Source organism: Larus michahellis, chromosome 1, assembly GCF_964199755.1.
Source record: "Larus michahellis chromosome 1, bLarMic1.1, whole genome shotgun sequence".
NCBI classification, from domain to species: Eukaryota; Metazoa; Chordata; class Aves; order Charadriiformes; family Laridae; genus Larus; species Larus michahellis.
The window spans coordinates 118,304,974-118,329,304 of record NC_133896.1 but is presented as its reverse complement, the minus strand read 5'-3'; the positions used below and the strand labels follow the sequence as shown (position 1 = coordinate 118,329,304).

Genomic DNA, 24,331 nt, shown 5'->3' with positions numbered 1-24,331 from the left:
TTGCTGTGAGCAGTCACATATAGATAGATCCCTGGGCACTGCATTTTAAGGTTCAGTCAACATAAAGCTTAGGTGGGAGCCGCTGCATTTAACCCACCACCTTTATAAGGCGTTAAAAAATACAGCTTGTGTGTTCAACATCTCAATGAACTGGAGAGGGGCTTGAAAGAAGATACATTTTGAGACTTTTTTAGGAAACTCTTGAGGAAAACTTGTTACTTTTTTTGCTAGTTGTTAGTGACACCACCCACCCCTCCACCCCACCCCCAGCACCATTATACCAAGTATGTTTGCTTGGAAAATTAAATTGCTGTTATCTTGCTCCAGCTACGCATGTTGTTCTGTGCTTAGCCCAAGTTGTTAAGGTGATCATTTGGGGCTGCAAAAGGGTTTGTTTACAGCTTTAAACTCTGTGTTACACTCTTGTGTTCTGGATTTCTATGAAGACCTTATTTACATGTCTCATATCTGCTCAAATCAAACGATTTCAGCTTTTGCTGCCATGGGTGGGTAAGCCTAGAGTTTGGTTCCTGGAGCTGTTCCTGCTTTGGATGGACTCATCTGTCAGACATGAGATTAAAACTTCTTTTTCTTTTCTTTCCAGGTGCCTGCTGATGGAAATGCTGGGTTGTTGGCGGAGCCTCAAATCGCAATGTTCTGTGGGAAACTCAACATGCACATGAACGTGCAGAATGGAAAGTGGGAATCAGACCCTTCTGGCACCAAGACCTGCATTGGGACAAAGGAAGGGATTCTCCAGTACTGCCAGGAAGTAAGTACTGTCCTCGGGAACAACTGTAATGGTGGTTCTTCTGAAGTACCAAATTGCAGGTGCATGCTGGAGACCTGAGTCTATAGGGACCTTCCCTTTCTATTTCTCCTCTTCTGCTCCATTGCCCATCTGTCCTTTTTAAAGAGGTTCTCCCCAGACCCTGTTAAAACAGCTTCAAAACCTGGTTGCTGGGGGTCACTGAGGCCGTTGGACAATTTTGTCCCTCTGTCTTCTGGCCTTGGGGGATAATATTGTATAGTATATGCACAATGAACTTCTTGCTCATAAAGTAATTTGAATAAAGCTGAGGTGACAGTTCATTATTTAAAATGCCCTTGTTCTTTCTGGGCTGATCTTGAGTCAGCTGTAACACATCTTCTGTCATCCTACCATGGTACTGAAATACACTGGGTCAGTCCGGAGTTATTGCTCTCTGCTGCACACTGAACCATTCAGAGTTTCTTAATAGAAGAAGCTTGCCCTACAGATGAAGTCACAATGACTGATTTCATACTTGAGAGCAGAAACTTATTACCCGCTCGCTTATGTCCTAAAAGCAGATTGTGGATCTAATTTTGTTTTGTCTCCATGCTGTGACAGTGCAATAGCCTCGTACCAGTGTGTGACAATTTGAAAAGAAAATGCGGATTTCATGCCATGAAACAAAAGGGCATGGCTTGAGTTGCTTTAGTCCTTATGTCTTTCTATACCATCCCTGCCTTTGTTTTTTTTTTTTAAAAAAAAAAAAAACCAAAAAAAACAGGGACTATTGCTTATTGCCATAGCAGTATCTGTCTGGCTTCCTAAATGTCAAACAAATTCCTGTGAAAATGCTTCTTTAGAAAGCGAGATAATTCACTCTTTGGATCTCTGCTCTCTTAGCATCTTCATTCCTGTCCTTTCACCCATTGATTGTTCCTTTTGTTTCCTGAAGTGTTCTGTTCAGGTTTTTTTTGAGCTTGGGCTTTATGGTCTAGAATATTAATTTTAAAGAAGATACTGTAATAGTTATTAAAATTGTTTCTTCTTGTCTTTTTACTAAGAGTATTAATTAATTTGTGAAATTCATAATACTTCTGTTTACCACTAACAAAAATACCAAACCTAATCTACTACTAAGGTTTCAGAGGTTTCTTCTGGTTTTCTGTTGTCTCCTTTGGATTTATCTAAAAAAAGTTGATTTATGCATAGGGAAATTATTGAAGGTGATTAAAAAAAAAACCAGAAGATGGAAGTAGAGAATTGGTGAATAAAAAGTCTACAAGGTAGGAAGTCTTTATCTAAAATTACAGAAAGAAATATGTGAATTTACAGGAAGTAAGACTAGAAGGTTTGGGACGTTTTAAGGCATGAATAGCTCAGTAGGTTGACAATTCAGTTACAAATGCTGCAGGTACAGAAGGATTCCAGAACAAGGACTTGGAGCTGTAAATCTCAGCTGAGTGTCAGGTGATTTTAAAATTTTGGGTGGCATTTAAAAAAAAAAAAAAAAACCCTCTTAAAAATAAAGTGAAGAAGAAAGTAAAAGCAGTCAGAAGGTAGCCTGTTAGATGACAAAGGTAATAAGGAGGAAAGCTGGGACTGCACATAAGGAAAAAATTCTTTGCCACGAGAGTGACCACGCTGTGGCACAGGTACCCAGGCAGGCTGTGGAGTCTCCGTCCTTGGAGACTGGGAGAGCTGAACTGGACAAGGGTCTGAGCAACATGGTCTGTCTCAGGTGTGAGTTCTGGCTGGAGCAGAAGAAGGTCTAGATGGTCTCTGTAGCTCTCTTTTTAACCTGAATTGTTTTGTGAGTTTGAAATCTTCTCCTTACTGGAGAAACAAAGGAGAGGCCTTGTGTTACTTGTGTTTTTAAGGGTAAATATTTAAACTGCAGTGTGAGGGTAGCCTTGATTTGTGTGCTGACAGTTAATTAGCTAAAGAGTAGATGAACATGTTACGATTTTGAAGTTTTTCAGCTATGGTTAAAAGCATAGCATGGGGGTTCTACCACGTTGCGTGGCAAGATGCTGGCAGGTCTGCTCTCTAAAAATGGGGTGAGCATCTTAATGGTTTTAGTCGGTCTACATTATTACAGGTGTGTGACTAAGCACTGTGCTCTCACTGACTTCAGGTGAGCAACCCTGTTGTGGGGGGTCTGGCTAAAAAGCCTTACCTTGCTGTGCTCACCAGTAGGCCATCTGTTTTGTGGGAAACTGTTTTGTGGGAAGCCGATGTCCTGGCTGTCCTGCCCTGTCCTTATTCCACACACACACCTGAGCTGCACAGTACAACTGGCTGCAGGACACTGGTGGAGAAGGGGCAAGCTGGTCAGGGGTGCACATGGCAGCACCAGGGCTCTCTGTCAGCAGCTGGTTTGGGGGTGGGGAGGAGTCATGTTGAGCCCCTATTGTTTACACTAGTAATAAATTCAGAAACAGATAACAAATATTAGGAAGGTTGGATTTGCTGACAGCAAGTTAAACCAAAAAGGCACATGGAAGTTGATCCAGCCTGTCAGGGTGGAAAGAATCATAGAATGGTTCGGGTTGGAAGGGGAGCCTTGTGTCTTTTCCTTGAGATTGTCATCGTTTCCCCTCCTCGTCCACTGCCAGCGTAGGTGGATTTTGAAGTCTTGATGCAGGAAGTAGCAGTAGAGGAGCATTGCAGGGGCAGCAAAGGAGGAACAGGGAATAAGCAGAACTGCCTATGTGTTTTAAAGATGTATGTCACTTGCTCTTCCTTTGCTTCTTTTGAGTGGGAGCTCAGTGCAGCACAGGAACTGTCTGGATTTATATTTGGACAACACATGTCCAGTTTAAAGATGACAAAGCTCAGACTGTACATGACTTATTTGAAAGGAAATGGAAGATACTTGAATGTTGCCTTCTAAATTCCTTGAGTTCAGTTAAATGCTGCTACTGTAATGACAAAAAAAAAAAAAGTGGTTCTGGAAGCCAAGTGCATCCACCTCTGCTGCCTTCAAACCTGCATGTTCTCCCGTGTTCAGCCTGAGCTGGGTGCTTTTAATTTTTTTAAAATACAGCAAAATCAAGCTTTCTTGGGTGGAATGAGATGCTGATTAGTGAAGTACAGTTTACTGGTGGTATCTTTTAATCTCAAACTAGCTAGCATGCTGCTATATTAACTGTACCCATTATTGGAAATGAAAAGGGCATGGACTGATCTGCAAACAGCTGTCAAATGCAAGTGCTGCAGGCTGCTAGAACAGTATTTCATTAATGTAAATGGAGTGAATACACCTGTGTGTGTGCCAAAATTGTTAAGCTGACCCCTCAAGTCAAGCCATGGGTCAGTCTAGTCCTGCTGCTGACACTGCAGTACCAGCTGTTACGGAGGGGTGTTGGAAAACCCTGCCATACGCAATTACTGGGTAACTAGCTCCCTGGGGGAAGTTTCTTCCTAACAACCCCTGATGGGAGGTTAGCCGATGTCTTAAACCAGTTGGGGACCACTGCTCCTGGATTTTGCTTTCTGTTGTTTTGTGGAAGAAAGCGGGTACCCCCACCCACCCACGCTCAAGTGGAAGCTGGGACTAGCGCCGAGGTGGCATGGTACTGTTGAAGGAAGGCGAGTTTCAGAGGCCAGCTGGCTCCTTGTCTTGCTAAACGCTTTTCATAAAACCAACCTGCACCCTGCCCTTTGGCAAAGTACATGTTTTCAGAGTCACATGAATATGCAGAGCAGGAAGTTAATTTAGGTGTGCTCAGTTCCCTGTTTAGACGGAATGAGTGTTCAGATGGAAGATATTGGTGTATGCTTTATTATATGAGTAATTTTGAACAGCTACTGTGTGCTGAATTTTATGTCTAGTAATTAGGATACATTATACAAGTTCCTTGAAGTTCTGAAATTATTTTGCAGTCTGTACTGAACTCGGTGTCCAAAATGAATTGTAAAAACAGCACTCACAGCTGGCAAAAAATTCATTTTGTCTAATCCATAGTTTTCCCCCCACTTAGTTTAATTTGAAGATGCTTATTTCCATTTTAAGTATGCATGGAGTTGAACAAAATGTAAAAGCACGGTTCTGAAGATTGATTGTTGGGTTTTTTTCAAGACTAGTTTGGGTCTGGATATCGCACACATGGTTGAGCGGATGGAGCGTAAACCTGGGAGCCTGGAGATCTAGACGTGCCTTGTAATCTAGATGTGCCTTGCTGCAAGATCTTTGGATAGATAAGTAGAATAACTTTCAGATATAGAGTGTATGTTGGCTTTGGCAGGTGTTACACCTGGCATATCTGAAACCACATGATGAGTGCTCAGTTTCTTTTGTAAAGGCTTGACATGTCTACATTTTTTTTTTTTTAAAACATCGAGATCAATGAGCATCTTGCACTCAGTGTGTATTTCTTACAGAAGTCCTCCCCAGAAATAAAAACATTAATTATGAATTCATGCCACTATGCTCTTGACTATATCCTAGTGTTATGTGAAACAGAAAATAGTAGGGTAAATTCAGATAACAGATAATTCATTATAACTGTTGATAGAACAGTGTTTACATTTCTAATCTCTAATCATAATGCTTCCGAAAATGACAATCTTGTCATTTGCTCGAATCTTCTGTGTTTAGGCCACGTGTTTCAGTAAGTTGCTGGTGAAACCCGAAGCAACTTTTTCCACCAGATCCTGTACAAGCTGGAACGTGACGATACTAAGGCTTTCACGTTAATTCACCTCACAACCTCCTGCTTCAAAGTAGTCCTTAAGCCCTCTGTTTTGTAGGTGGACCAAAAGGGCCATCAAATGACTACCCCATCTTCATTTTATTTACTTGCTTGGCTCACTACTGCCACTGTTGTGGGTGTTGCCCTGGGGCCCACGCCAGGCAGAATGGGGCAGGCAGGCAGGACTGATGGCAGGGGGTTCCCTCCCTCTCTAGTCTTTGTCCTTGCTGAGAGCTTCTAGAGAATTTATTAAAGGATTCATTGAACTGGCAGGGGTGCTGAGGATTTTAAAAAAAGAAAAAAAAAAAAAAAAATAGTCTGGCCTTTTCTTCTGAGAAGGCAATTTGAAATGCAATGAAAAATGGCCTTTGCTTTGATACGGTTTCTCTCCGCATTACCTTGTCATTTTCATCCTAAAATGAATTGTTTTTATCTAGGCTGCATAATGTGCTCTTTTCTAGTTTCTCAAACCAAATAGCCACTATATTAAAGAAGAAAATGAATTTTAAATCTGCACTACTCTGAATTCAGCAGCTTAAAAAGCCATACATTTTGCACTGAGGAAAATGATCCATTTAATGAAACATCATGGAAAACATACAGATTTCTGGCAGCACAGACTGTCCTTAAAAACAAATGACATTTTCAAGGCAAATGTCTGTTGGTATATTCTGAGATGTGCACAGTCATGCTTAAAAGTTTGGGTGAACGGTACTTTAGCGCTCTTCACATTGATTATTGAGGTCTTTTGTTTTACATAGCTTTTGGTCCACAGCAAAACTTGAATTAGTTTACTTTGCCAGTGTTTAAATATCACTTTCTTCAATGAAGTCTTAGATTTTGGAAATGCAGAGTCTGATACTTGATGGTATATTTATCCTGCAGTTAAACCTTAGCATGCTCACCGTATAACCTCCTTGAGAAAGAAGGCTGGGCTTTTTAGCCCAGACTGTAGCCTACCATTTGCAGAATCACAGAATGGTTGGGGTTGGAAGGGACCCTCTGGAGATCATCTAGTCCAACCCCCCTGCCAGAGCAGGGTCACCTACAGCAGGTTACACAGGAATGCCTCCAGGGGGGTTTTGACTGTCTCCAGAGATGGAGACATTTAAATATATTTCAAATCAAGTGACTACTAAAACTTGGAGCATATGTTGCAAGATAATACCTGCCTTTCTTTTGTTGATAATAAAAAGGTTCCTTCTTATTTTTTCCTTACATGGACCCTTTTTTGCATGTTTCAAAAAGAAATGAAATGAAAAACATCAGGATCTCAGTATGTTGTTGCTTTTACGATAGAATTTCCAACTCTTATTGAAGTAACATGTAAAAACATGGGGAAGGGGGAAAACTCCCCCTTCTTGGAGAAGGAGGCTGCTTCTGCTTTGAGACTGAGGGAGGAAAAAGGATGAAAATGGAAGAGGCTTGTCTGCATAAATATATATTTAGGTAAATGTGTACTGCAGTGTTTAATGAAGCTGCAATGCTGCATTTTCCCCTAGATTAATTTTGAATTTCACTGATATGATGGACTAGATGAATGGCTCAACTTAATCACTGGGTTCCACCAGCATAGCATTTGTGCAAGGGATACGATTGTTTCGTCTGACATAGAATCATAGGTCCTGTGAATTGCATTCCTATTGCCTTTTTTGGTTCATAGTTGAACTAGCAGTCAACCATTTAGCATGTGATCAAGATGTCAAAATGCACATGCGAAATTGGAGATACAAAAGACAAGAAGAAAGTTTTGTATTCTCATCAGTGTGCTGTGCTCTGTGATTGTGGTTTGCTCCTTAAGGTACAAAAAGACCGGGTGCTCGCACAAGTCTCTGTGCATGCCTGGGGAAGGGAGCGAAGCTCAACTGACCCAACTCTTGGCCTTACTGAAGCCCAAGAAACTTCTGAGAGGGCTGTGTAGTGTGGGATGTGGTCTGTACAGGTGTTACCACTCCTGCTCCTGTGGTGTTGCATGGAAGGTGTCCTGGTAGGGACAGCACAGCGGACCTCCACTGCTGCGTCTCACCGTTCTTTTTTCCCCTCTTACATATGGAGTTATCATAGTGAGTTGTCTGCTATTTTCTTTACAGATACCTCTCCTAAACATCTTGCACTACGTAACTCTGAGATGGACTGGTAGCAGCTATTCCTTTAATAAATAATATTATAAGCCTAAGAGATACTAGGCCTAAAGTGTGACGATTACCTTAAGTAAAGAAAAATCTATTATAACTATCCAACTGTTACATTGCAGCCCTTTCAAGGAGGAAACGTCTATGCTAATCTACTTTCTTTTCCTCCACCTTTTCAGACCGTGCTTGCACGAACACTTCAGTCTGGCGCAGATCAATCCCATTTTTGCTAAAGGTCATCCTGGGTTGTCTTTAACTCCTGGCAGTTTCCACTGTGATGCAGTTTTTATTCTTGGGGGTTATGTTTTCAGAAGTAGGTCATTTCCTTCATCCAGCTTCTGGCTTGTGGAAAGGTGTTAGCTGTAAATGGACAAGAGATGGAATAAGGCAGGAATCATGCCTTGGCAACAGACTTGTGTCCAATTAAAGGTTTGAAGCCATGGCCCTAGCATCTGCGAGTGTTCCTCTGCAGATGGATCGGAGCAAGTGTGACCCCTTCTTGGGACTGGTGCTACTGAGAGCTGAGGGGCTACCTGCAGGGTTTGGGTGGTTTTGAGTGTTTAGGGGCTTCAACTCTTTCTGGTCTTCATCAAGTCTCTGTGTATGACTAAGTGTATGTGTGAATAGGTAGTACGCTTTGTGGTGTTCTTTATTTTTTGGGTCATCTGCATCCCTTATGGATGGCTCAGTAGCCATCCTGTGCTATATCTTATTGCTTTTTCTTGTGGTGGTAGTGTTATTATTTTCTGGGGATTTTCTTTTCTTTTCTTTCCTTTTTTTTTTTTTGGGTGGGGGCAGGTTTCCTTTTTCTCTTTTTCTCCCCCTGCCCGCTTCACCCTTGTTCATCTACTTTGAAATATATGGAAATCATAACATTAACTACAGATGTGTTTATTTCACTATAGCAGTGCACGTGAAGCTTAGTAGCAGCAGACAGTGGGCTGATCTGTCTAGATTGGTAGCAGAGAATAGGTTCGTGTTCAGAAGTCTGTCTTTGCAAGTAAAAGGGCATTACGCACGTATTGTCAGTTGTCAGTTTTGCAGGCAAAAATAAAAAAGGGAAAGACAGTTTCTCTTGTTCTTTAGCCTTGAAGCTGTCAGGAAGGTGATGCTTGCTTGAATTCATAGCAGGGCAATGCCCCAAGGTTGGATGGGGGAAATATTTCTTGATTTCTGGGACACTTCATTTTTTTTTCCAAGCCTTTTATTACCACCGCTTTCTAATTCATGCTGTGACATAATCCCCCGGTTAGCCTTTGTCCAATCAAAACCATTGTGTAGTACTGTACCGAATGCCTGCCACTCTGTCACACACTGGAGTATCTTCCAAATACTGTATACCTCTGGCTAACAAAAAAAATCCCACTGATAATCTGTTTTTTATAGATGTGTCCTCCTTACAGAATATTGTTCTAAATGGTTGTGGATTAATTACAATTCATAATCATGGAGAGGTTTCTGAATATGTTGCCAATTATTGAGGGCTTTATCCACCTTTTTACGTGATAGACATTTAGCGTGGGGTTTTTTTTGGTAATAGTATAAGTAGAATTTTAGCTGTTTTTTCTTTATTTTGTTTTGTTTTTTAATTGACTGGGGCAAGAATTTCACTCAAAGGGCATTACTGCAAATTGCTAATGAAAAAGTTTGAAAGGTGAAGATTTTAGATTACCCCCACCCCCACCCCAAGCTCTTGTGGCATCTGACTTAATGTTGAGACTGAAAATGGAGCATTGGTTTTAGGGTCCCTAAGACTATTCCAAATTGTTATGAGGCCTCAGGGTGAATCCTTGCTAGGGAAAAGTTAAGTCTCCTTCTCTTTAGCTAAGACAAGAACTTCTACTGGAAAGATACTATACAGTGTTAAGAAGATGCATCACAATATTTGTTAAAACATTAGCTTTGTATTTTGTAGATGCCAATAGCTATTGCATATATTAACAACCGAAAAAATAGGAAAATTACTTGTGCAGTAATGACAATACCATGTTTAAATTTTTTATTCTGTCTGGGTATGAGTGTTGAAACTTGAATATGGTTATTCTGGATATGAGGAAATATGATCTGAGACAAAATTTTTTCTTGCCAGCATAGTTTCTCTTTCTATAAATAATCATTGTAGATCAGAAAAGCACTGACTCCATGGAAATTAATGATAAGCAGGATGTCCAACTGCAGCTATTTCACGAAACCACACAATGTTTTGATTAGAATGTAAACCAATGTGATTTAATTTGTTTGGTTCTTATCCTAAGTCATGTGTCTCCTCGAAGAACAGTGATAATTAAGCATTGATAAAACACCTAACTTCCTCCATTCATTACTCACTCCTTCCACTTGGCCTGGGAAGACAGCTCTATCAAAGAGTTGTGGTCAATAAGCGTCGTCTTGGTAAACTCAGCTTCTGAGTTGCACATGGGAAAGTATCGGGTTTTGAGATAGTATCAAGATCCTTTAGTATTTCTTATGTTAGTTTGAGCCAATTACAGAGTTAAAGAAAAAAAAATGGTAAATTTGATTTTGATGAGTATTCCTTTAAACATCTGTGAAGTGTTGCAGCTAACGTTGCTTGTCCAAGTTCCCACAGAGCTTGGCAAGTCTGTATGCTTCATTTAAGAGGGGGAAAAAAAAAATCAGAAGGGATCATCCAAGAAGCAGGAATTACATTTATGCTTCTAAACAGGGAACTTAAGGGGATTTGATAAGACTGATCTTATTAAAGCTAAACTTGTAATACCATATAAGTTTATTGTGTATACTTCTTAGTATTTTAGAGGAGATTGTCATAGAAGCTGTAATTGGGAGCTATTTCTGAGAGCACACTGGTGGATATGGTAATAGGCAGTTACCTGCTGAAGTCTGGAAGATGGCTTTTAGGAGTCTGGTGCCAGTACGGATCAGAGCCGCTCCATTGAGAAGCGGTGTGATGTTTTCCTATTACTGTTTCATTACTCTACCCGAGGCATTCCATACAAGTCTGCTCTGGTTTGGAGTGACATAGCAGACTGAGAAATTTCCCATATTCAGCCAGGTTCGAAGTTCCCGAACACCCCCACTCTTGCATACTTTCAATTTCAGCATCTTGAGCTGTTGTAGCTTAAGATCTGTAGCAAGAACAAACAGTCTCTCCTATGAGACAGTCAGATTGTACAAGCTAATTTTAGAGTTTCTTACCAAACTAACAGGAGTGCTGCTACAGAGCGGTTTAGCAGAAGTGTTGAGCTTAAGCGGTACATGCTGTTGCAGAAAAGAGTCAGTTTTCTTCCCCTCCTCCTCCTCATTTCTGCCCTGCCAGATTTTAGCATATGTCTGATCTTGCGATGAGGAAATGCAGGGAGCTGAACTGATGCAAAGCTAACCCTCGCAAACAAACAGAGAAAAGGATGAGTTTCTCTGACCAGGCTCACAGGGGGTCAGGTGAGCTGGAGGTGAGATGGAAGGGGAGGGCATGGCATGGAGGGCGTGGAGATATTTCTGAAGGCACTACATCTTTCTCCCTCCTGGTACTATGTGTTTTCACAAGAACATAGCCAGTTAATACCTGAATTTCCCCAGAAAATTTTCTCTGGCAATACACATCACGAACAATTTAAATGGGGGAAAAATAAATGGATGTTATTAGATCTAGAACACAGATGTCAAATCAAGCCTATAATGAAGAGCAGGCCACATGTTAATCAGAGATGCAAATGTGGCTCAATGATTTAATTTTGGGCAGCAGTCGGAATGTAAGTGGAGAGCAAATAAATTTAAAATACCAGAATCTGTGTAGAAAAGGAGAGAAAAGAAGGCAGGTGAAAATAAAGAAATGTGAACAAAGCTGGTATTTTTAGGCAGGATCATGACAGCAGGAAGGACAGGGGAGAATTGACAGATGAATGAAAGATTGAGAAATTTGATGTAATGCGGTGTCCTTGTAGTGGTTATCTGATCTGAAATTTATTTTTCTCGGGTCATTTGCTAAACTCTTCTTCCACAGGCCTGCCATAAGTATTTTGAGAAAAAGGATATGGACTCCATCTCAAATGTAGAGCCCAAATTGCTGCTGGTTTTGCTGTTGCTTTTGCTTATGCCAGGCTTTTGCAGCTGGAGGTGAAGGAGGAGCGGCTGCGCTCAGGAGCATCAGTGTCACATGCCATTTCCTAAGATTAGGGTTCTTTGTTGCTGTTATCTAGCAAACTAAAATCCTGTCTTAAGCATAATGCAGACGTGGATTTGATATTTGCAAATTTATGGGATGTATTAATTTATTAGATTGTGTAGCCATGTCATAGAATTTCTTGCAGGAGAAGTTCTGGGCTGTCTTGTGGAGTGCTGGAGGGACAGATAGCCTGGTGGTTGTCACGGGGCTGCACCAACAAATCAGTGCAAAACTGGTCACACTGCGCTGGGAGTTTGGTACAGAGTTGTTTGAAGTGTGTGCAAATCTTTACGTTGACTTTGCTTAGATTAGTCTTTGGAGAAGGAACTTCAATCTAGTTTAATGTCACACTTTGAGTACTAAAGAAATTAAAGCTTATCTCTGAAACGGTTACCCTGCTAAACAACGGAAACTGCTAAGCCACAGAGTGCAGTAATAAAGTAGATTGCATCATAACATAATCCTGAAGGTAAGAGCATTTAAAGCTTTGATCTGCTTTTTTCGTTTCCGAAAATTTCAACAGAAGTGTAGGTGTGATTCTGCGAGGTGAGAAGTAATCTCTTTCCCAGGATGAGCCAAGGCAGTACGGAGTGTTAAGGATTTTTTTTTGTTTCTTCTTTCTTCATCAGTTTGAAAAAAATCTTGCCGTTTGGAATGGTCAAACTTGATTTATTTATTTTTTCTTCAGTCCAATTCAGTAAAGTTAGATACAGTTGGAGCAAGGGTGCCAAAGATAATTTTAAATTAAATGTATTGTTTGCCAGTCTTACTGTGAAACAAAAGTAAAAGAAGAGACACATGATAAATTATCATACTTACTTTTAATATTACAGTTCTTCCTGAATTTTGAGGAATTGGCAAATTGGAGGATCATGCAAGAACAAAAATTATTTACTCGTGTTACTGCCACCTGAATTGTGATTACCATAATGACTCCAAATGTACCCGTTTGTGCAGCAATTAATAAAAAAAAGTTTTTGTTCTGAGCTACTATTCATGATCTGTTAAATACTGTTGAAGGAAACATTTTTAATGATGAAGGGCAAGTCAGTTTGATGCCAAAGCTTGAGTTTGGTAGTACTTGTAAAATAGTACTTGAAGCACCTTTCTTGTTATTCTTTCCTTGATGTCTTTGCTGGGCTTTCCTACACAGAATGTTCTGTTCTTGAGGTGCTTTGAGCTTGTTTAGTTGTATGCAGCCATAAAAATTGCATGCTAATTAGTTGCCTCAAGCAACTGGTTAATTGGGGAATTGTTACACAGTGAACAAGGAGATATGATAGTAGACTCTGGTGGACTCCATCAACACCTTTTGTCTGTTGGTGTGCCCAGCATGTGGTGTCATCTTCTGGGAATTCATAGTTTCTGTCGTCTTAGCTTCAAAATTGAAAATGTTAATCTGCATCATGCTAAAGCCTTTTTTGTTTTCTGCCAATGGTAAAGTAACTGAGGGTTTTCATATACTGTTTCCTCTTTGAAAGGTATTTGTGTATCTGCCGGTAGGGCTCTGTAGGAGGAACCCGCTCTTCATGTGTGCAAAAAGCACTCTTGTCCAGCATGGGAACAACTGAATGCTCAGGCAGGAAGGGGACTGATGCTTCAGACCGGCTCTCTCAATTGGCTTTTTTAAAGAGTCTTCAACCAGGTCGCACTTTCTTTGCTGATTTTTAATGTTGCCATATTATTAGCCTAGCATATTTTAAAAATAACAATCAGCAAGACAGGAAACCAGCATGAGAGTGCCAGCAGTCAGGAATGGCTGAATTTGCAGTCTGAAGCCTAAGTCTTGTAACACAGTAGACCATTTTCTATGGTCATACCTTTATATGTCTTTGGAGATCATGTCTCAGTGAGAACGGGGTGCAAGCTTCAACAGAAATGAAATCCTGTTGCAAACCTCATTGTTTTACTCTTCAAGAGCAAAATGCTCTACAAGGTTGAGAGGTGTGTGAAGTTCAGAAATGTCTGTGGGGTGGAGTTGATGCTAAGCTTTTAAAAATTATAGAAGTATTTACCTACTCCCCTCCCTGTATTTGGAGATAGTAGAAACCACTTCTGTATCATGTTTTGAGACCATCTTACTGAACTAGCGTGGTTCATATTTCAAGTGACAGAGCACTTAACACAGAGCACGAGTTAGAGCTTGGCAAGTTACCGGCTTTCTCTGGTCAACTTTGTGGCCAAAGGAGGGCCATGAAGATGATGAGAGGGCAGGAGCACCTCTCCTCTGAAGTCAGGCTGAGAGAGTTGGGGTGGTTCGGCCTGGAGAAGAGAAGGCTCCAGGGAGACCTTATAGCGGCCTTCCAGTACCTAAAGGGGCCTACAGGAAGGATGGGGAGGGACTTTTTATTAGGGAATGTAGCAATAGGACGAGGAGTAACGGTTTTAGGCTGAAAGAGGGGAGATTTAGATTAAATATTAGGAAGAAACTCTTTACTGTGAGGGTGGTGAGGCACTGGAACAGGTTGCCCAGAGAAGTTGTGGCTGCCCCATCCCTGGAAGCGTTCAAGGCCAGGCTGGATGGGGCTTTGAGCAGCCTGGTCTAGTGGGAGGTGTCCCTGCCCATGGCAGGGGGGTTGGAGCTGGATGATCTTTAAGATCCCTTCCAACTCTAACCATTCTATGAAGTAGCTGTGTCATGCTGTCAGCAACCTGTTAACATTGTTACTCATATTAAGTAAACGTTTTTTCCTTTCATGTTGAAAGCCTGATTCAGGCAGCATGTGGACTGAGAGTGTGTGTTGATGGTTGTCCTTCTGACCCCGTGACAGTATCTGGCTGAGATGGGTGCTCTTTGCTCTTAACCTGGGTGTTCGCCTGTTGCCTGAGCAGGTTGGGAGATCTGCTGGTGAGATGCTTGGTGCAGAGGGGCAGGTGCATGGGCATGTTCCAGCTGCGCAGTGTTTTGGACTGGAAAGGAGATGCAGGATTACAGTCCTCCTTACTCTGTCCTTTAAAATTCAGGATCAACACATCTCGGAGGATTCATAATCAGCTTGGACTTTTAAAGTTTATTCTAACACTTCCTTTGCTCATCATGCCTTTGAGCACTTGGAAATGCACATCCTGTTTCTGTTTGAGAATAAGGTCTTACATATATTGGTGTGGAAGTTTTGTTGGATATGATCGGACATAATGTTATTCCATAACAGTGTTGTTCTCTAGGGATTAAAATTACTGTCGTCAATTGAGTCATAGGGAGCAATTTGAAGTGCTTCTGGTTTCTCCATTTGGCAAGCATCCTAATCCTCTTGAGATTGTCCTTTTGTAAGAGACGGGGAAAAAAAAAGCGCTTTTCATTTTTCTGGCTTTCTTTGAGCTGGTGGATTCAATCTTTCTGTTAGAGAAGTCGGTGTCAGGGTTCCCATTGACTTCAGTGGAGCATGCAGTACAAGGCCTCAAAATAATGTTTTGCCATCTGTGTGGGAACAGACTGCAGGAGGAAGAAGGCTGGCAAGAAAATGTTTAGCTTCTTTTTCGGTGGGGGATGGAGCACTAAGACAATTTGTTCTTTGGTTTGCATGCTTTTGAGCTGCTTCTGTTAAATGTACAGATGCCTATAGACAGCCCAATGGCTGGGAACTGCATGCATGTCTGGATTTGCTGCTTATATACCAATTTAGGAGCACCTTCTGTCAGAACCTTTCTCCTCCTCATGTCTGCAAGGTTCAATAGCCAGCTCTGCAGCAATGTTTGTTAGCTGTAAGAGGGGGAAAAAATTGCTCAGAAGCTTTGGCCCCAAACCTCTCATGTGCTGTGAGAACGACTTGGAGCCTGTGAGTAGTGGGGCTTGCTGCAGCTGTGCTATCGTGGAGCGTGGGGCTGAGGGGCCATGAGCTCCACCTCGTGTGTTCTCACTGATGGGAAATAAAGCAAGCCAGGTGGGTCTCCTGCAGTAATGCAGCAACAGAGACGGATTTTCTGCTGTGTGGGTTTCACTCTGAAAAAACAGTAATAAGATATTATGATTTTACTAAAAAAAGAGTGTACGTAGAGTGTCAGGCAGCTGAATTGCCCTGGGGGACACTGCATGTTTCAGACCCATGGCTAACTCAGTCCGCTACAGGTGGGTGTGTGTGTGTGTGTGCAGCCCAGCAGACGTGGAAGTCTGTTGTAGAAAAAGGATGGTAGCGCACTTTGCTTTATGGTAAAGGCACAGATGATGATGGCCACTTCACTTCTTGCTTTGCTTTCAAACTGGCAGTCGCCCGTGGACTCCAGGGCACAGCTTCATCTGAGGGATAGTTTGCTGAAAGCCCTTGTTCTCAAAAGGGAAGATGGGTGGGAGGTCCTCCTGTTAATACCCACATGGGCATCATTCTCGGCCTCAGGATGATGGCTTCTTTTAGCAGCTACAATACTTAGCGGAAAATTGGGATTAGTTGGGTTTTCAGTCCAATTTAGCAACTGGAAATGAAGGCGCCAACAAGTTTACTAAAATAAGCCAGAATTTTTACATCTTTCTTGGACAAATTTCCAAGCTTTGTTGCAAAGACATCTGCAGGGGACAGTCATTACAGACCTCTCTGTACCCTTCTTCTCTTCTCCTGTCACCCTGGGTACTTGAAATGTCATGAAGCAGAATTAGTGAAACAGTAAGTGCAATTTATGAGTAAAAATGAATTCTAAGAGATCTAGGAGCCATAATACTTTTAATAGTTAATGAAGATTTCTTAATATCCTATTGGACATTAGCTTTCAGTAATGCTTTGTGAGTGTTATCAAAGACATGAGCAGTAAATCCTGTTCAGTGTAAAGCAGAATTTGCACCACGTATGTATGAGCTGCTTCCTCAGCAGATTTCCTTCTTTGTGTGACCTGCTGAGACCTCCATTGCCTGGTGTTTGCACTGCCCTTTATTGGCATTTCCCCCCTCCCCCCCGCACCCTCTCTTTTCCCAGCATGGAAATGTGAAGCAAATTTCTGCAGAAGTCTCGGCGATGTTTATAATGCATCATTTTATTCTTCTTTTATAAAGTTCTTCATTACTTTGGAAAAGAATTGTGAAAATGCATTCAACTTTTTAATATAGTTTCTTGTTTGAAAAACCGAACACTTCCTTGGGTTATTGGTTTTGTTTTGTTTTTCTGTTTTCCCTGACTCAAAAGAAGCTGGTTATGTGGGAGTTCACAAAAGACAGCAGTAATTAAAAGGGAGGGGAGGATGAGGAAAGAAGAGTTAAAAAAAAAAAAAAGGCTGAAAAAAAATGTTTCTTTGAAAATATCCTTACTTCAAAGCTGAATACATGAAGCAAGTGAAAGTGTTATGGAAGTTTTCTGGTCTCCTTAAGTGTAGTGTCCAAATTCCTGAAATGTTTCTAATAGTTTGCTTCTCAGTAAATTCGTTTAATGGTTGCAGGAGGCATATCTTTGTACAAACATTTGTATCATAAGGATTTTTCTGCATTTGAAAATTATTTCAGATTAACGTATATTGCAAGTTTAAAATGAAATCATGAATAAGTCCATGTGAATCAGGCTGAAGTACGCTTGTTCAGTTTATTCAACTTTCAGACTGCAGTACTGGAATTTATTGTCTGTGATTTGGAGCATTGTTATTTCCCCTATTTGAAACACTGACCCATGTGAAACGTAAAAAACTAAATGAACTTCTGTCTTGGTAGCAGCTCCAAATTGCAGTTCCCTTGAACAGGTAGGGCTTCAGAAAATGCTTAGTGACAGTTTCTATAGATGTGTCTTGATGGTGAACTTCAGTTACTCTGAGATATAGTTAATATTGGTAACAGAAGTAAGGAATGCCTGATTTATCATCACTCAGGTATTCTCCAGATTACTATCCTAAGAGAGCAATTTGCAGGCAGAATAACTATATCCGTGTGAGACAGTGGTGAAGCAGTTCTGATTACTTTGGACCAGATGTTATGAGAAAGACTGAACTTGAAGAAAAACACAAATTTATAAATATTTGTGAAGAAGGATGTGATTTCTTTAGGAAGGAAACTTCTATCCTATTTTATACTGACACTAAATATTCTGTGTTTTTATTTTAAAGCTGTAGTCTGTATAATGTATATCTCATGCATAAGAACAAGAATTATTAAAAAAAATATTACTGCTTGATTCAAAAGAAAAAAAAAAAGCGTCATTCTAGAGCTACTCTAGTAATTTCCATAGATGTCCTGTTTCAAAGGACCGACCACCATGGAAATACAAAACACTGAATGTACATTTCTGTGCCATTCACTAACAAGAAATGTTACTGATCTGAATGTTTTCTGCAGATGTGCAAAGTTATAGCTTTGTTCCTCATATTCAACTTTTGGGTTTTTTTTTTCTTTTTTAAGGTCACACTGTATCTTAGAACATCAGGTAGTCTGTTTCTAACTTACAGATTTACCAGACTTTTTCTGTATTGCCTTCACTACAGGACTAAACCAGGCATGGTTTTCTCGTATTCTGGATGGTGTATGAGCACCGTTTCAGAATACGGCCTTACATTACCACTTCACATTCTTAGTACTAGAGCCTGAAGTTGATTTCATGAAAAGGGAAATCACAGCCGCATTTGTGTCTCAGGGCATGCATACAACTGAATCTAGGCTCTTAGATTAATAAATTACCCTTTGGCTAGTTCCGCAGTAAACTCAAGAATGCATAAATTAATTAGATTATTAAAAATGAGTTCCCAGGCCTGTTACTTTGTGACAGTTCTTCCATGGCCTGAGGACAACATAAAGTAGGTCACTTCATAAGCAGTGGAACTTGGAAATAATTGAATAGAGAACAATTATATTTTTTCAAGTATTTTTTTGTAGATTTTATGCTACTGCTTAAGTCTGTTTTGTATTGCGATCTACTCAACAAACTCACAGTCCCATATGTTCCCATTTGACAGAGGTGGGAGCTTTCTTTAGGTGAAGCTTGTGAAACTTCAGGTAGGTAATTTGATGATTTAAAATGTGTATTATAGCCTGTTTATATTGATGACTTCTCTCAAAACCTGAGGAAAAGGAATTTGTAACTTTACACGTGTAGTAATTTTCACAAAGCTATTAAACTGCTAAATTTCATGCCTTCAAAACGGTACCCCATCTTTGGGCAGAAATTGCTGGCAGAAGATCTGATTCTTTCCCTGCCAGACCTTTTCGAAACGTATCATGCTTGAGATGAAATACAGTATTTCATAATGATGATAATACAACAAAAAGAAAGGTCAGGTTTTGTTGTTTGGGGTTTGTTTTGTTTTGTTCTTTTTCTTTAAATATTTGCTTTTTTAAAAAAAATAGTGCTACTAAGGACTGCTCCTGAGGATCCAGGGCAGAGGCTGAGCCTTTATTGCAGTCCCTTGGATGCTGGTACTGTAGCCAACACAGTTTCGTTTGAACACCCTCATTGTATATTAGTTGTCTTACACAGATCACTGATATATCATATATTGATGTGATCAAGGAAGGAGTGGCTGCCAGGAGAGGACTATGCCTCACCTTCCTTCCGCGGATATGTGCTGTCAGAGGGATGGCAGCCTGCGGGAGAATATGGAAAACCAGACGCAGGCTCTCCAGCTGCTTACACTGTCCCACCTTCCTTGATATGGTGACACAGTGCTTCAGGCAACCTTTAAAGAGGGAACGGGATGGACGAAATCTTCTATCATGCCTAAAGGAGGATTTTTTTTTTCCTTTGCTTTTCTTTCTTTCTCTCTCTCTTTTTTTTTTTTTTGAACTACTTCTGTTTCTGACTGTCTATTTTCTCCCTCTTGGGAGAACAGCAGTCCTTATCCTTTATATGCGATATGTTACTTTGAGATAATAATATCCTGTTAATTTGATTAGGATGTTATTCCGTCTCACTGCTGTAATACTTAACCATATTCCTGCAGAAATTCAATTAGAAAAAAACATACAAACAAACAAAAAAAGCAAAGAAAAAAACCCGTGCCAACAAAGCAACCCTAAAACCAAAACTACTTCTGGTGGTGCTGTAGAGTAACAGGCAGATGTGGTCTCATCTTCTGTGTTTGTACTTGAGCAGAGTAAAAATGCGAACGGGCTTATGGTGGCATGGCAAAGCAGACTTTGCTGTCTCTCTGTGGATAAAAATTTCTGCCTACAGTGAAATAGAAGTGCTTGTTGCATTTAAACTGGTAAGCGCTTAAGGTGGACAGGGAAGCAGCTTAGAAGAGACCATAAGTTCAACCCTGTTCACTCTGAGGTTTTACAGTATGAGCAGCTGGATATCCTCCGTAATTAGACAAGAGAGACCTTAGAGACCTGATGTGGTAAACAGAATTTGCCTGGCAGGGCTAAGATTTTTGGTTTGGTTTTCTTATTGCATACAAACATATTTGCGTTACAAAATCAAGGACTTAAAAGGCAGTGAGGAGAATGTGGTTGATCATGCAGCCTTATTTTCTGCATACGTAGGCTTCTGCCTTCCCGGTGCGCAGAGGGAAGCACACAGAGAGAGCCAGTGTGCGAGCGCTCAGTTAAGTCTGTGTTAATGCACAGAGCCCTGTGTGCGAATTAGGGTTGAGCAGGCTACCTCATGTCTGGCACTTTTTCTCATTGCTTTAATTGCAAGGTAACTGGCAGTCTGCCGTGAAATTCCAGATAAAAAGCACATTAGGAGTTTTTTTAAGAGAAGAGATTGTATGCATATGAAGCTTTTTGTGGGGGAACCAACCTAATCGGCCACTGTATTAAAACCAGCTCGTGTTTGTACCACTCTCAAAACCAAAAGCACTTGGGATACTGTACCAGGATTTTCTATATACCCTATTCACATAGAAAAGCAGTGAGTGCATGTTCACATGACCAGGAGTGAAAATGCAGCAACATCTTGATCTCTTCTCCCTCTCTGCCTCCATCTCCTCCCCCCATCTGTGGACAGTGCCTAGAAGGTTCATTATCTCCTCACGCACACCTGCGTTTTTTGCTTGTTTTTTCTTTTCCATAGGATAGAATCAGTAATGAAGAAAACTAGTCTGAGTGTTGAAATGTATGCTGGCTTTGTGTGCTTGGAGGAAAAGGTGAAGAGGTTTAAAAGATGCATAGGAGAAGAGGACAGAGCATTTGCCTCAGCACGGGGCTTAAGAGTCGCAGGGTGGGCAGACAGTTTGGAAACAGGAATTAATAGGATGCCAGGATGAGTGGATCGGAGAGGCAAGAGTTGGTGTGAAAGGAGTGGGAATAGTGGGTGGGTTTCATGGCAGGAAACTCTTGAACAGCAGCTTTGTGTGTAATAGTGAAGCAGCTGAGACGTGGTAAGGGAGGAGGATGATTTGTCAGATGGGCCCTAAGAAATAGTTTTGAGAGCAATATGTGAAACTCCTAGATGAGGCTGAGGGCTGACCCAGATAGCTAGTGAGGCCGCAGACATTAAAAACTGAAGGATGTTATGGATGGATGATAAGTGATGTGTCTGAAGATAGGAAGTATTCTCTTTGGAAACTTGTCCTCAGGGTTGAATTTAAAAAAAAAAATAAAAATAAAAATTCTCTGGCTACTTTGGGAGACACTCAGCCTGGGATTAATTATTTGCTCTAAGTAATAGGGTGTGGCTTTGCTTTTAAGGATTAACTACTTTTCTTTTAAACTGCAGGGTTAAAAGGGTGCTCTCTTCCCGAGTGACATCTGGGAATTAGTGCAAATACCCAAGATGTTATGCAGATTAAGTTGCAGAAGCAGATACCTGGGACTTGCGGTACGGGGCAGAGCTGTTCCTTCTTGTCACCTTGCTCTTTCTCAGGTTGGCCAATGACAGCGAATTTGTAAAGTGCTCCAATGTAGCTGGTGCTGGGTTTGACTTCCCCTTCATAATTCTCTTTGAGCAAGTGAAAGAGTTGCTTGGGTTACAGAGAATGGCGGGAAAAGCTGGGATGCCAGCTAGCCCTGCAGCTTTGCTTCTGTGTGTAGAAGTGCCTGCGTGGTTGAGAAAGCCAGGGGTGAGCGGCTGAGCTTGGTCAGGCATGGCAGGACATAGCTGAAGCAGCAGAGACGTAGCAGAGAAGGAAATGTGCTTCTGTTGACCAGGGGAGTGTCTGAACTGGACTGGAGGGGTGATGGCTCCCGGCCTGGGGCTGCCACGGGGAGAGCTGCGGGCCTGCGTTAGGCAACACTGGCCGTGTAAACACACAAGTGCCCTGGTATTTGCAGTGCTAGGTGAAGCACAACTGTGTTTTACTTTTACTTGGTAATGAGGAGAGCCCAGTTCATATTTCATAACTTTCTCCGAGGATGGGTTAGCCAGAAGGAGAGCAGTGCTATTCCTGCATAATAACTCAGAGGAAAAGTAGAAGAGACTAGGATGTGGTGGCTGGGAGATGAGCCAGCGTGGCCATATACGGTTCATCTCTTGTGAAACACAGCAGCTGCCGCCTGCAGATTTTGGACCTCAGGGGCTCTCCGGAGTAGTCAACTTGACCACACATAGCATGGTTTTTGTGTTGGCGTGTTGAAATCTTTCTAAAGTTTGCACGGCTTCTGTTCTCCGCCTCGCTTGTCGATGCGGTACAGGGCTTGTACCCATGCCTCTAACAACTGTGTCCATGCAAGAAGACTGCGGAGCTGACGTACCAGAGGTTTACTGTGCTTTACGGTGACAGGGAGTGTTGTTTCACCTGGTAAAGCCTACACGTCTAGTCAAGAGTTACTGCTAGGGCAGATGCACACAAAGCAAGGGGTAAAAATCATAACTTGGGCCAGCATTTGCTGAAGAAACAGGCAAAAAATTAGGGCAGCTGGTTGAAGTGAGTGGGAGTGTAAAGGTAATAAGCATCCATAGTTGCATGTGTTAAGTGTGTGCAATTTGATGTCTTTTTTTTCCCCCCCTATATTTGTAAATAAGAGAGTTCAAGGGACAGTCTTCCTACAAAAGTTTTGACGCTCTTTTTTTTTTTTTTTCACGGAGGTTTTTAGCTTGACACGTTTTTAGACTAGGCTACGTGACTTTGCAGCAGAAAGTAAACCAAATAACCTGACTCTCAAAAATTCATGCTTCCCAAGTCCTGATTCTGAGTTTGGATATTAATCGATGAAGATTCAAAATTACCTTATACTAAGATCCTCTATAACAATGTAGAAAAGTAGTTGTAAAAACCACTAATAAACTAGAATATTTTGACATGAGACATAACTTGCATCTGCCTGTTTTGCAGATACAGATGGCAAGATTGAGAACGGGGTGTCTTGTTTAGGGTTGGCTGTGCTTGTGTCATTGCTGCTCTTGTGATGCTGCTGCTGCAGCTGATCTGGGACAGCTGGGACTCTGTGGCATCGCTGCTTCTGAAGTCATAGATTGGAAAGCTTGCAGAGATACTGTACATGGGCACACAGACATAATTATTGTGGACTTCCTCTGCATGGACATACCAAACTCTTGAAAAATGAGTGCAGCGTGTCTGCTTGTTACTGCTCTTCACTAACGTATCTATGCAAAATAATGGGAAGCAGCTGATCTTTTGTGTCTGTGGTTTTATTGTGTAGGTTGCTTTCTGCCCTTTGACAGGAAAATCTTCAAAAGGATTTTATTTATTAATTTATTTAAAGATGCACTGTACAAAGGAATAGAACTAGCTTTGATCCAACATAATTTGTTAATCTGGAACTGAAGATTTTTTTTTTCATAGTTGAAGCATTGTTTAGCTATCCTTCCGATTTGCTGCCAAAGGATGTTTTCCACAAGCAATTTTAAGACCACAGTCTTCCTAAATACTGGTTATTAAATGTGTGTATTTTTATGCTTTCAGTAACTGTTTGCAGACTACTTCATTGAAGTGATAAAAAAATTTCTATGTCCATTTAAAGCAGAGTCAAATAGTTACCTGTGTCCCATTTGTGATTTTTGTTTACAATTTTAAAAAGCAAATCGTCTAATAATTTCTGTGAACAGTTCTCAATGTTAAAGTAACATTGATATTATAAGTATAAAATATTCAAGTTACAAAGTTGCATGGTCCAGTTGGAAGGAAACTTTTCCACAGACCAACTTGTTTGGTTGGTTTTTTTCCTTTTTTGGGGGAAGGCGGGGGAGGAGAGCAGGCAGGGGAGAGTCTGGATGTAATCAAACTGTATCCTAGCTTGAGTTATCTTCCCCTTTTTTTCAGTAAATTAAAGCATTAAAATAATTCAAGTTGCAATAATAATAATAAAGATGCAACTTCTAAAACCACCCGAATTTTCATTCTGTTTACAGCAGTGATTTCTTCTCCATCTCTTACCTGTATGAATATTTCTTTCTAGCATTTCTATGGTCGATCTTGCTTTTAGTTTTTAATATATGTACTGTCACTGACTGCCTGAGACAGATTTCAAGCAGAATGCCAGCTCATAAATACTTGCCAGGTCTGGGGTGCATTATCACCAGTTCTTCAGTGGCATGTTGCAGAGAGACTGGACAATGTGCTTTCGGAGGTCTGAGCAGCCTTTTCGCACTGTGAGAGTAGAGTAGAGCATTACTTTTTAATTCATGCTGGCTTCAAAGTCTTGCTGTGCCAGGTGCTGAAGCTTAGGGTAGAAGGAAGATCTAGAAACCAAATGTGCGATCTAATTTAACCCAAGATATCATGAGTAGGTACAGCAAACAACTAAAGGATTAAGGAAAAAGAATAGAAGGAAATGATGGTATGAAAATGCGTCCACTTCAGATTGATA

General features: G+C 41.0%; 1 protein-coding gene across 4 annotated transcripts in view; it reads left to right on the top strand.

Annotated features, from left to right (window-relative positions):
- APP (amyloid beta precursor protein) overlaps positions 1-24,331 on the top strand; it is a 222,601-nt gene that overhangs the window by 43,076 nt on the left and 155,194 nt on the right. For all 4 annotated transcript variants that reach the window (XM_074600232.1, XM_074600221.1, XM_074600209.1 and 1 more), the window contains exon 2: positions 605-772. In XM_074600232.1, coding sequence (XP_074456333.1) covers positions 605-772 — 168 coding nt within the window. The remainder of the gene's footprint in view (positions 1-604; positions 773-24,331) is intronic.